Below are 13,745 nucleotides of genomic sequence, written 5' to 3'. Positions count from 1 at the left end.
CCCAACATTACCTCAAAAACCACACAATATTTACCACCACCAATTACCCTCCCAAAATCCAACTTACCAAAATGCCTTATTTCAACCCTGCCTAATGATCATCACCCTACAATATCACCACCACCACCACCACAACCACCAGCTGAACTCCGAGTTTACTCTCCTTCGTCTCCATTTTACTCCCCGGTATCTCCCAATTACTGTGGTACTTACTATTATCCACATTACACTAATTCTTCACCTGATCATGATGTAGCATATTCACCGTGGTCTCCCAAGTACTCCTTACCATCTCCTGTCTTCGTACCACCACCACCGCCGTCTCCTATTCACACCGAGGAGCCGTCTCAGCCATCGTACTCGCCTCCTCCTTCTCCTGTCTACTCACCTTCGTGCTCTTCTTCTGTGGACGATCATTCGCTGGCGTACTCCCCTTCTTACGTACCCTACACCCCTTAATAGCCATTTTGTGTGATGGTTAAGCTAATGATAGCTTAAACTCTAGGCGAATTTTGTCATTTTAATTGTATTTTAGACCCTTGTTTAAAAAATTTGTTCAAATATAAGGCCATTTATAAATTGGTATTGAATGATTGTATTGTGTAAACATCAAATTAAATCCATTATTGATGATTCAAGAAATAATTAAATTGTTTTAAAGGTAATTTGTCTTACATTTTGAAACTTGTTCAAAAGTCGTTGCTTTGATGATGTACAAACTAAATAGAAATTGGTAATACTGTATAAAATTAAAGTGTGAAGGAGTATGGTATATGAATTTCCTTTTTATATGACATTTAAAGAAATTTCTACTTGTATAATTTTCTTTAATGCATAATGATAATACTTTTTAATTTGAATTTGATATGAAGTGTAAAGTATTTTGATTTATGACAAATTAACAATTTATTATTATGTTTTTTGGTACTCAAAAGGTGTGTATTTTTTTTTTTTTTTTTTTGGCGTATAGATACTTTTACTTTTATTTATTTATTTATTTTTTGACAAGGATACAAACAAATTACATATTAATACTAAAGCAAATAAAATTAACCGTCGCTTCTCTAACTATTTGATGAGCTCGATGAACGCGCTGACGATCCGCCTTATGAATACTTTTTCTATACATATATATATAAATTACAAAATTTAGTAAAAGATAAAGGAAGTAATTTACAATGCATTTAGAATGTGGGAATGAAAATTCTTGGATTCATTATATATTCCCAATCCCTTGTTTATATTAGTCGATGTAAGATTAGAAACTTTTAAATTCCGCATATGATATGTGGGAATAATTAACTAGTTTACGCGTTTATCATTGCATATTACATGCATGTAAATGTAATAGAGAAAAATACGCGTCATTATATTGGAGGTAATATTGTCTTTTTGGACTAGAGAAATCCCACCCTTTTTTTACGTGCCCTTAGGCCCCCAATAGGTGGTAAAACAGTAGGAGTATAGATGCTAAATATTCTCATTTCACTCTCTAATCTAATTTCTACCAAATGTATATATGAGACTTAGGATTCTACTTATGAATAAGTAGCTACTCGAGCTATCCTCTATTTCTCCCCTCTTATTTCTTAATTAGAATGTTGTAAATCAATGAATGAAATTTAACCAATAAAACATAGAGTGGATTATTCCATTCTACTTGTTTCAAAAAATTTATGATAACAACAACAACAATCTTGTTAGAATAATCTTCATTTGTATTTTCATAATTTCAACTGTTTATAATTTTTATTTACTGCAATATTATTACTCCCTCCGTTTCATAATGATGTTCTTGTTTGGAATGTTTGACTTTTTTTTGACAAAATTTTTGACTTTTTTTAAAAAGGAGATAATCTTCTAAATTTTTCTTAATCTATAAGAATAAATATAATTATATGGGATCTAGTTTGATTCATCTTGGTGAGTAGATTATTAGTATCCAACTTTTATAATTTTTGTTAGTGTGAGATTAAAAATATTTGCGGTTAAAGATGGATAAAAATTTACATCAATTTACGAAACAGGAACATCATTCTGAAACGGAGGGAGTATAATCTTGTTATAATTTTTATTTTCATATTAGAATCATCTTCATAAAAAAAACAAAAAAAATAAAAAATAACCTTAAGACTTTAAATTAAATAATGTGATCTTTCATCTTTTTGACAAAACATTTAGGAAAATGTGATATTTCGGTTTCTCACACCAATAACCTTTCTAGTTTGATATTTGATATATTTTTTTTTTCACTGTTTATGATTCTCCGACTTGCTCTGGTTAGGTTAGAGGTGATAAAAAAAACCGGGCCGGACTGTGCCTTAACATGATACCTCATGTCCAAACTTGCAAAAAGTAGCAGATTTGCCGGACCAAAGCGGGCTTTTCGTGCCGGGTTCGGGCTTTTTAACAAAAAAAATGCATTTTTATGCTTGACTAAACCCGCTCTATTTTTGGGCCGGGTCAATGTTGATCACCTCTAGGTTAGTTGTAAGGACTTGTAACAAGTGAAATACCATATATTTTTAGAACTTGATCCATTCATTATTCATCGTTCATTCGTTAAAGTATGATCCATGACTCTTTTTTTTTTTTTTTTTTTTTTGAAAGGCAGAGGTATGATTCATGACTTATTATTAATAAGCTACTTATATGTTTTACATCGTCTAAAAGAGTAAAACATTCAACATAATTGGAGGCCCAATTACATTAGAATGAGCTTGAATCCCATTTTTACACTGTAATACATTTGGGCTTTTCGATTTGGCTCCAACTTGGTTGATTATACAAATTACAATATACGGGAGTATATTACAATTTACAACTAGCATAGCACCCGTGCGATGCACGGCTTATAAATCTTATTACTTATATTCATTTACAAAATTTTAAGATAAAACGATTTAATGAGTAATAATGAATTTACTTACATAGATGTCTTAATCATGCATTTTTAACCTCTTAAAATAATGATATCTACTTTAAAAACAACTTTTTTATTCTTAAATTGAATGTAAAGTTTTTAAATATAAATCAACTCAATCAATGAACTACTGATAACCAATCTTTACATTAAGTCATTTTTTTTCTCATTTCTATTTGTGTCACTGGCCACCTCATTTTAAAAATGATTAAACTCTGTCCACTAACTCAATATATACAACGCTTTTTCTGTGTGACTGGCACGGCTAACACATGCCCAAAACACGAGTAACTTCTGACCGAGTAACCCCAAACTGATTGAGTGACCCTTGACCGATCGAATAACTAACCCTTGACCAAGTAATCTCTGACCGACCAGGTAACCCCTGACCAAGTAATCTTGGCCACAAGGTGTATCCAACCAAATATGAAACTTTGTGAACTCAATATATGCTTGGAAAAATAATTTCTATTATAAAAAAACATGATCATTGTAATAATATTGTATTTTATATATCACAAATAATGTCATATCTTTTTTCTCTATGACCTGTAAAACACTTGAAATTTAACATGTAACTTTTAAAAATAGGAATTTTTATATTCACATATAGCATGAATATAGTCACATCTTTTTATAAACATTTGATATGTTTATCACAATTTTTTGTATGTGGCCTGCTGTACCGTGCGACAGGGGTTACTCGAGTTGTCGGGGTTATTCTAGTTACTCGGTCACGGGTTACTCAAGTTACTCCTAACCGACTAACTCCTCAAGTAACCCCTGACCGAGTAACTCCTCAAGTAACCCCTGACCGAGTAACCCATCGAGTAATCCATGACCGAACCCCTCAAGTAACCCCTGACTAAGTAACCCCTCAAGTTACCCCTAACTCCTTAAATAACCCTTTAACCAAATTACTCGAGTATGTAACCTCTGACCGAACTCCTTAAATAATCCTGACCTAGTAACTCGAGTAACCCCTGACAAGTATATAATAGTGAAAAAAAAAATTATGTGTACACAGATATAAGAGAAGTAAAAAAAAAAAATGCATATTACTCTTACGTATCACTCGTGACGACATATACAAAATATACAACGCATTTTCTATGCGACTGGCACACCGTGTGACCGCTTGTAAAAAGAAATAGTAACGCCTATGATACCGACAAGTTAACCCGAATTTTACTAACAGATTAGAGTAGCCCCTTATTATACGTATTGAGTAACTCTTAAATAATTAACAAATAAAGTATCCCCTACAACACTCACAGTGTAACCATTATAACACTTACTAATAAGTAAGCCCTATATTTTCCTCAAAAAAAAAAAAAAAAAGTAAGCCCTATATCACTAATTGAGTGACCCCTATAACACTAACTGAGTAACCTTATAGTGGCTGCCCACATTGGTGAATAACTAACACAATCAAACTTTGCATACATGTCGATGCAATAGTTTAACTTAGGTTTTATGTAATTAAATATCAATAAAAAATTATATATATTTTTTTTAATCATAAAACCTTACATCAATATCTATTTAACAACTTAAAATGATAAAATATGAATTTATTACATTTATAAAAAAAAAAGTAAAATAAATAAACTACAATCAATTTTAATATTATAGATAGTGAAAAAAAAAGTCTAACGTGTCAGTTTTAATAGAAAAAATGGAGTAAAAATTAGTGTCGAACTCTGTTGTAACACCCCCAAATCTCCCTCTACGGAAATACTAGTATAATACGTATAATTATACCGTAGAGATAAATTTGGGCGTATTACCGCCACGTGATTACGCAAGGCTACTCAAACACTTAACTCAATAACAAAACTTGCAGCGGAAACTCAACTTTCTTTTATTAATACTTATAAAAATAGTAACATTGTTATGAGTACTCAAAATAAAGACACAAGACCAACACTTCCTAATCTAGGTGAAACCATTCCCGGGACTCCATATGCTCAATTATTGACTCCATATGTTCAATTATTGACTCCACCTGAAATTAGTCAACACTGCTTACCATTAAGGTAAACAGGGCGAACCAAAACAAATAAGAAATACGGATTAGCAAATTATGCTAAGTACGATAAGTGCAAGATAATGTAAACTCAATTTATTTGCAAACATGCTTTAAAAATCATTTCCAATAATTAATCCAATAAATTCCAAACTCATTATTCCAAAATCGATTCCAATGATTCAATATTCAAAATAATAGTTAATAAAACCAATTCTTTTCTTAAGAACCAATTTCTTTTAATCCAATTCCTCACCCAAGTGTCCACACCCCCCAAGCTAGTCTCCTTATATTACAAGGCTATTCTTGAGGAAAGACCCGGTCATACAAAGTCCAAGGCCTTATCAATAAACCAAATCCACATAGTGGGATTACCAACATGCTTAATAATAATAATTCAATGGTTCAATAAATCTTTTTAATATCCAGTAAATTCCAATATAATTCAAACTCCTTTTTAATAATTCCACATACTTTGAAAATCAAAACCTTTTAAATAGATACTTGAGAATAAAATCTCATATTAATAACTTTTCAAAATCAATAACTCTTCCTTGAAAAACCTTTTATTTAACTCAACAAACCTTTTAAAATCAATTCCTTTATTTAAACACCATAAGTAATTCAAACCATTCAAAACATGATTTAAAAATCAATCATTCAAAATACTTTTATTAAAACAAATTAAATATTAAAATCAATACCTCCAAACATAATTCAAATCAATCACCAATAAAATCATATAAAACGTGTTATTCAAACCAATCACTTCCAAAGGTATCTAGCCACCTAAACGTACCTTGATCCTTGCTAGCAAAACCACAAAAAGAACCTCAAGAACCTTGATTCCAAATATCAATCAATATTTCGCTCTTTCAAAGTTCAATCACGAATACACCTTGCAAGTAACATAGCCATAAGGTTATCACAACAGAAACTCAAATCTAATGTGCATGGACTATAAAACTCTTTTAAAATAATACTTTAATGTAAAATTATAGCTTTGAAATAGGTATTTGTATTTTAGAAAAATAACCATGAAGAAGATAAAGAATAGGATTAAAGATAATTGAATTTTCGTTGGAAAGAATAGGCATAAATTGCAGAGGTCATAACTCCTTCAATATAACTCCGAATTGGGTGATTCTTGAGCCTAACCTCAAGGATTTTCGAGAGGAACAATCTTCTGTGAAACATCAATACCTCAAAAACTGACTAGAAGTGCCCGAAAACTGACTTCAAAGGTATACGGGATAATATTTGTATGAAAAGAGGAGAAGAAAAGTATGAAAAATTTAGGGAAAAGAAGAATAAGAGAGAAGAAGAGAATTGGGTTTTTGGTGTGAAGAATATAAGAGGTATGAAGGGGTATTTATAGGCTAGCTCATGCAAGAATTATGGCAAGAGAATATGAGAAGAAGTATGGTAAAAAGAATTAAGGAATTACTTGGAGAAGTAAATAAAGAATTATAGCTGTACGTGTGCTAATAAGGAAACCTAAATATAATTTACGGAGTACAAAATAACAAAATGTACTCTCCTTGAATTAAGCAATCTAAAGTTAAATGATATAGACTAAATATATGCTGAAAATCCATGAATAATATTAATTGAGAAACAATATTAAGAAAGTCAAGATATTATCTCGGAGTATCTTTAATAATAGGATCTTTTCTGTCAAAAAATAATAATAATAGGATCTTTGACAATTATACATTATACCAAAAAAAAAAAAAAAATAATAATAATAATAATAATACAAATTACATTTGGGCTTTTTAATTTGGCTCCAACTTGGTTGATTATACAAATTACAATATACGGGAGTATATTACAATTTATAAAGTGTTATTGTTCGGTTCACCTTATTTTTGATTACTTGAATTTTTCTGATCTGGTCTATTCTGATCTTATTGTCTGATTTGACCTAACTATGACCTTACGTGCACGATAATCTGTAAGAAAAAAAATATATCAAGCGGGATCTTGTTAAATTCGTAATAATGTGTATTTTATTAATATTTAATTTTCATAATTATTTTCATTACGAAACTAAAGATATTTAGCGATAAAAAATTGCACATAAAATGATGATCTAATCTGAACTTATTTTTTCTGATCTGATCTGAACTTATTTTTTCTGAAATAAGTAAAAATAAGGGTTTGTTCAGATTTACTGAACTAAACTGATAGGAGCTGAACTGAACTGATTGGAGCTGAACTGAACTGAATTGAGCTTAAATGAATATTTTATGAGAGAAGGAAATTAGGAGCTGAACTGAACTGAACTAAACTGAACTGATTGGAGCTGAACTGAACTGAACTGAACTGAAATTAAGCTGAAGTAAACAGGCCCTAAGTTGAACTAAACAAAGCCTTAGTCTTTTATTAGATAGTAAATTATTGTATTGAGGTTGGTTTTTTTAAATTTTTGTTACTAGCAGTCTATCATAAGTTAATTCATAAGTTTATATGCAAGACAACTGAACCACACAAGCCTAATAGGGGACTATTAGACTAAGAATAGTTGTTTCTAATCCAACTTAAAAGTATCTTCATCTCCTTATTCTGTTTGTGTTTCAACCACTTTGGATCATCATCGACTTCATTTTCTAAATCTAAGCATTTTAACCCTCAGATTAAAAAAAATAGAAAAAAAATACTGTTGGAACATTCACTTGATAAGCCTAGAGCACTTATTTCTTATAATCATATCATCAATTTAAAATTAAACGTACGCTAAATATACATTTTTCTGTTGTTATAGCCACCACAGATTTCAATGTACCTTCTAATACGCTATTGAAAAAAGTTATAGGTTAATTCCAAGTTTGATCAATAATTTTTAATTAAATTGAAAATCTTGTCAAAAAAAAAAAAAAATAATTACAAGTAAAATTAAGATAAAATTACCCGAAATGACTAAATGGGATCATAAGTCCATTTAAAATTATTGTATTACTTCCAAAATGTTTGAGAGTTGAATGGATGTCATGTTGTAATTAAGGGATAAAGAATGAACAGAGCAAAATAATAAAAAGAATAATTATGAATTTGTTTATAAAAATGTAAAAAACTTCACGCGCGCGTGTGTGTATATATATATATATATATATATATATATATATATATATATATATATATATATATATATATATATATATATATATAAAGGCATGGAGGAATGTGGTATTTAAAATTGTAATAGTAGTCATTTTTTTTGGTTAAGTTGAAAGGTTCTGGATGGAACATTGCGTTATTTACTACAACTAGCCGAAAAATGAAATCGCTACAAGTCTATAATTTCAAAATATGATACAGATGAACTTCTTTTTTTAATTAGTAGTGTATGATATTATTATTAATACACGTATTGAGCAAATGACAAAGTTTGTTTTTCAAAGAATAGGTTAGCTACGGAGTAATTCTTTAGCAAATTTAAATAAAATAATTATTCTAAATTATTAGAATTCATTTAAATACACTTTCATAATGGCTTAAAAATTTAAAAATAAATTCTTATTATATTATATATTATATGTCTTATATTATATATCATATATTATATATTATATATGATGTGTATATATCTTATACTATTGGAACAACATTAATTACTGACTAATATTAAGACTTATTAGAGTATTAATTGTGCACAATTCATCAACAAAGATAAGCTAAACATCTTACTAAAGTATTTAACATTCAAATAAAGACAAGCACAACCACCAAAATAAATTAAACTACATAATACTAAGTAGAATAAAATGGTTGAATATACGTTATAATCATGGCTCACTATTGAAAGAAATTTGTTCTCCGATGGAATGTTTATGTCAAAATAAAACAGCCAAAAAGGCTAGTGCTCCAACCGTAATATGAGGGTATTTGAGCCTAAACCATGCGGCTAACACTGTGTATATAGAAAATTACATAATTAATATCATGTTTATAATATTATAATAGATTTTACAACAAAATGTTAATAAGTTAAATAATAATAACAAAGGCTAACTAATTACTTACTTTCGAAATAGGAGCAACCTAAGCTATTACTATAACCGGTGCACGTTGATCTAATAATTTTTTTTTTTTATATCAATTATAATTTCTGAAAATCGACTAATGCTTGTTCGGAAGTAAAACATGTAATACTCCCTAATCAATGTATAATCAATGTATGTAATAAAATAGAATAAACAAAATTTAAATAAAGTTATCTCAATTTATAGCACTAATGCCCCAAATTTTGGTGCTTCTTGATTAATAACTCCAATGTTTTGTATAATATAACCAGCTAATGGACTTTCACATCCAAAGTAAACTATGAGAGGGTTTTTTGAATGTGGACCGGACTAAGTAGTCCGGTCTAAATGGTACCTTTGATTGAACATGATTCTACTCATGTTCCTGGTACCAAAGTGGTCTAATGGATGGGGAAAGAAAAATTGTTATAAGACGGTTGGTTGACGTGAGCCCATTTATACGTATTACGTAATTGAAGGTGATAAATATAAAAATGGGTATAAAATTCTTAAAGATGAATATCATATTTGATAATTTGGAGGGTTTTTTTTTCCTAGGAAATAATTTGGAGAATTTGGAATTAAAAGAAGTGATAACTTTAATTGAAGAATTAGAGAAGGATTTTTTTTTTTTTTTTTTTAAGACTTTGAACTAATTGTTTAGAAATATTGTGCAAATGATAAGAAGACTAAGAAAAATCTAATGCTATTATATACAAGTAGTAATTTTAGAAAGTGAGTTTGTTTATTTTAATTTGTTAAATAACATGTGTTTGATTTTCATGCTAATAAGTAATGTAGAAGGTGCTGAATTTCTCCACTATTTCATTTCTTAGTTATGCTCCTATGTCTTACCATTTATAAATCATGGTAAAAAAAAATTAAGAACATCTTATTGTCTAAGAAAAACATGTATGGGAGTAATTAGCAATTAAGTGGGTTTATTTGTGCCTTGTATACTAACATGTGTTTAATTTTCATGTTAAGGAACATAGAAAGAGAATTTCTACATTATTCCACTTAGTTATGCTATTAAGTCTTACCATACATGGACTAATGGTAAGAAGAGTTTAAGAACATCTATTTATATAGCAAAAAGTATGAGTAATTAGTAACCAAGTGTATGTTTTCTTTATAATTACCATGTATTTAAGTTTAATGTTAAGGAATGAAAATATAGAAAGTGAATTTCTCCACTATTCTACATCTTAGGTATGCTCTTAAGTCTTACCATACATAGACTATAGCAAGAAGATTAAGAACATCTAATTATAAGTAAACATACATGTATGTATGGATAATCAACAACCTAGTGGATTAATTTACTTTGTTGATAAGGATAGATTACACAAAGTTAATTTTTCCACTACTTTACTTCGGCCCCATTCTTTAGAGCTGCTCTGCTCAAAAGAAATCTACTCTACTCTATTTTCAAACAATATTTAATAATAACAATAATAATAATTAATATTGTATTGATGATAAAATTTATTATTTTAAATAATTAAAATAATTATTAATATTAAAAATAATTATAAATAATTATGAATATTAATTATAATTATAATAATAATTATTATTATTAATAATTAACATTTATCATTCATAATAATAATGAATAATAATAATTATCAATAATAATAATTAATAATTCAAAATATTAAGAATTAATATTTAATAATATTATTAATTAATAATTCTAATAATTATAACAATTATTTCAAAATAATAATAATAATAATAATAATAATAATTTCTATTTTTTTTGAATTAAAAATAATATCAATTTCTACTATTTACCGAGAATAATAATAACAAACAGTTAATATTTTTTTAGGGAATAGTAATACTTAATATTTTTTTTTGTAAAGCAATAATTAATATTTAATAATAATAATAAATGCATAATTTTATTTAATGATAATAACCAATGATATAAAAAGAATAAAAAAGCTGTAAAAAAAATTGTGTACTTTAAAATATGTGATAACAACGAAGATCAAATCGACAATGAAGATGATGAAAATGACGATAGATAGTTAATTCACCACGATGTTAAATTCTTATCTAATTATGTTCCTATTTTGATATGCGGTTGTAATAATTTGAAGATGTTAAACTATTGTCTTTTATCTTTCTACTATTAACATATGCTAAATATGGTACACATTTATTTGTGTTTTCACTCACCTAAATCAATGGTATATGCACTTAATAATAGTATTAATAATAATAATAATAATAATAATAATAATAATAATAATAATAGCAACAACAACAACAACAACAACAACAACAACAACAACAACAACATTATTAATAATAATAATAATAATAATAATATTGATAATATTGCCAAAATCTGCTCTGCTCTATTATGTTACCTTGAAATTTGTTCTGCTCTGCTGAAATCTAATCTGCTTAGCTGACCCTTACTCTGCTGTGCCCATAAGCTCAAAAGAACAGGGCCTTCCTTTCAATTCCTAGTCATGATACTAAGGTTTAGCTTAGCATTAGCTTATTTGATTTGTGCCTATTTTTTTTTTTTTTTTTTTTTGACACAACTCCAAGCTTAGCATTTATTAAACCAACAAAAGATCAATGTCATTACAAACTTCCCCATGGATTTCCGGAGGATACTCTTCTAGCCAAACACGGAAACTACTAAAAGAGGAACTTAACTTAGCTAAGCTATGGGCAACACAATTACCCTTTCGTTTAACAAAAGAAAAAGAACAACTAAGACACTCTCGAGCAAGCTTAAGAATGTCATTAACCACCTTACCAAACTCGTTCATGGGTGTGATTCCTTTCTTCAAATGATGGTACAACTTAATATTATCGGTTTCTAGCACAAAAGATCTGAAGCCCGCTTCAACTGCTATCCACATGCTCTGCCTCATAGCCACTGCCTCCCCTACGTCCACCTCAAAACTGCCCATCAACGACTCACAATAAGCAACAAAGACCTCCCCACCTTCATCCCTTAGAATACCTCCACACCAAGCTGCTGATGAACTTGAAAATTTGCATCAGAGTTCAGTTTATAAACTCCAGCAGAAGGAGCCTTCCAGATCGAGCCCAAACTCTGAGCTGGTGTCTCGACAGCAGATTGTTCCATAACATCTTCATACTCCCCAACTAAACTGATGGCTTTGTGAATAACTTCAAAGACAGGTTTGGATTTTTTCTCGAAAACCCATTGATTTCGCTTCATCCACACTCCCCAAGCCAAACACCAAAAAGAGCCCCACCACTTCAAATCTTTTATTTTTCCACAAGTGTTTGCACACCACATTCGAAAGCTATCATCAGGAATCTCAATATTTTCGAGCCTCAAAACTGAGTATCTCCAAATCGGCAGCACTGAAGGACATTTGAGCAGCATATGTATTGTAGATTCACCAACTTCTCCACACATAGGACATATACAATCCACATCCATACCCCTAGCTTGCAGCCTCAATCTCACTGGAATCGCCTCCTTTACACACCTCCAAGCAAAAAATTTTACCTTTGGGGGGATCTTAGTATGCCAAATGAGTTTCCAGTTGAAAGGAAGAGGGACATTTGATGAAGATTCTTTGCTTAGTTCTTCTTCTTCAATCAAAAGATTGTACGCACTTTTGACCGTATAACTTCCATCCTTAGAGTAGTGCCAGGACCACTCATCTACATCATCAAACATCGGGATTGGGAGATTGGAAATGGCATCCACTTCTCTCGGAGAGAAAAGGCTGTTAAGAGTATCTGAATTCCATTTTTTATCCTCCCAAAGATCACACACCAGCTCTGGAATATCCTCACCATCTCTTCTATTAGACATTACTCGAAAATTTGGCAGGGAAGGCACCCAAGGGTCCTTCCATATGTTGATATTGTTTCCCCTGCCAATTATCTTCCTTGCACCTTTTTCAATTACATTTCTCACACTCAAAATAGATCTCCAAGTGAAACTCATTCCCGCCACCATCTTTGCATCGAAAAAATTTGACGAAGGGAAGTATTTACCCTTAAGCACCCTCGCCATCAAAGACTGCTCATTGGTCAAAATACGCCATGCTTGCTTCGCCAACATAGCCTTGTTGAGAAGAAGCATGTTTCTAAAGCCCATACCCCCTTGAATTTTTGATCGATACATTTTTTTCCAAGCCACCCAACACATTTTTCTTTCATCCCCTTTTTGCCCCCAAAAAAAAATTCCGACACATTTTCTCAACCTCATTAAGAATAGTGACCGGTAAAGAAAAACATTGCATAGCATAAATTGGTATAGCTTGAGCGACTGATTTGATTAGGATTTCCCGACCCGCTTGTGATAGAAAGTTCTCCTTCCACCCCTTAAGCTTCTTCCAGACCCTATCTTGAATATTCTGAAAAACCTGTTTTTTAGAACCCCCAATGTAAGTTGGGAGCCCTAAATACTTTTCATGTCCCTCGACAGCCTTAAAGGATAACTTCATCTGAAGGATATTTTTCTTCTCACGATCAATGTTTCGGCTAAAGGACACTTCCGATTTTTCCATATTCAGCTTTTGGCCCGACGCAATTTCATAGGTTGAAAGGATATCAAGAACTTTTTCAGTCTCCTCTTCATTTGCCCGAACAAACAAAAGGCTATCATCAGCGAAAAAAAGATGAGAAATAGGCTCAACATGTCTCCCAATTTTCACTCCATGGATGAGATTCTTTTTTTCAGCATCTCTAAGCAAAGCAGACAAACCTTCCGCGCACATAATAAAAAGAAAAGGTGATAGTGGATCCCCTT

At 30.4% G+C, this 13,745-nt stretch overlaps 1 protein-coding gene across 1 annotated transcript; it reads right to left on the bottom strand.

Moving 5' to 3' along the window:
- Positions 1–11,559: 11,559 nt before the first annotated feature.
- LOC145588978 (uncharacterized) lies at positions 11,560–11,919 on the bottom strand. The gene has a single exon (XM_081645561.1). It carries the CDS (start codon positions 11,917–11,919, stop codon positions 11,560–11,562), a length of 360 nt encoding a protein of 119 aa, XP_081501687.1.
- Between the last annotated feature and the right edge of the window lie 1,826 nt (positions 11,920–13,745).

This window comes from Chenopodium album, chromosome 17 (assembly GCF_948465745.1).
Source record: "Chenopodium album chromosome 17, dcCheAlbu1.1, whole genome shotgun sequence".
In the NCBI taxonomy this organism is placed as follows: domain Eukaryota; kingdom Viridiplantae; phylum Streptophyta; class Magnoliopsida; order Caryophyllales; family Amaranthaceae; genus Chenopodium; species Chenopodium album.
This window is presented reverse-complemented; position numbering and strand designations above follow the sequence as displayed.

Excerpts from the sequence above, each read along its gene's own strand:
- LOC145588978 (XM_081645561.1), bottom strand. The coding sequence starts at position 11,919 with ATGGGCAGTTTTGAGGTGGACGTAGGGGAGGCAGTGGCTATGAGGCAG.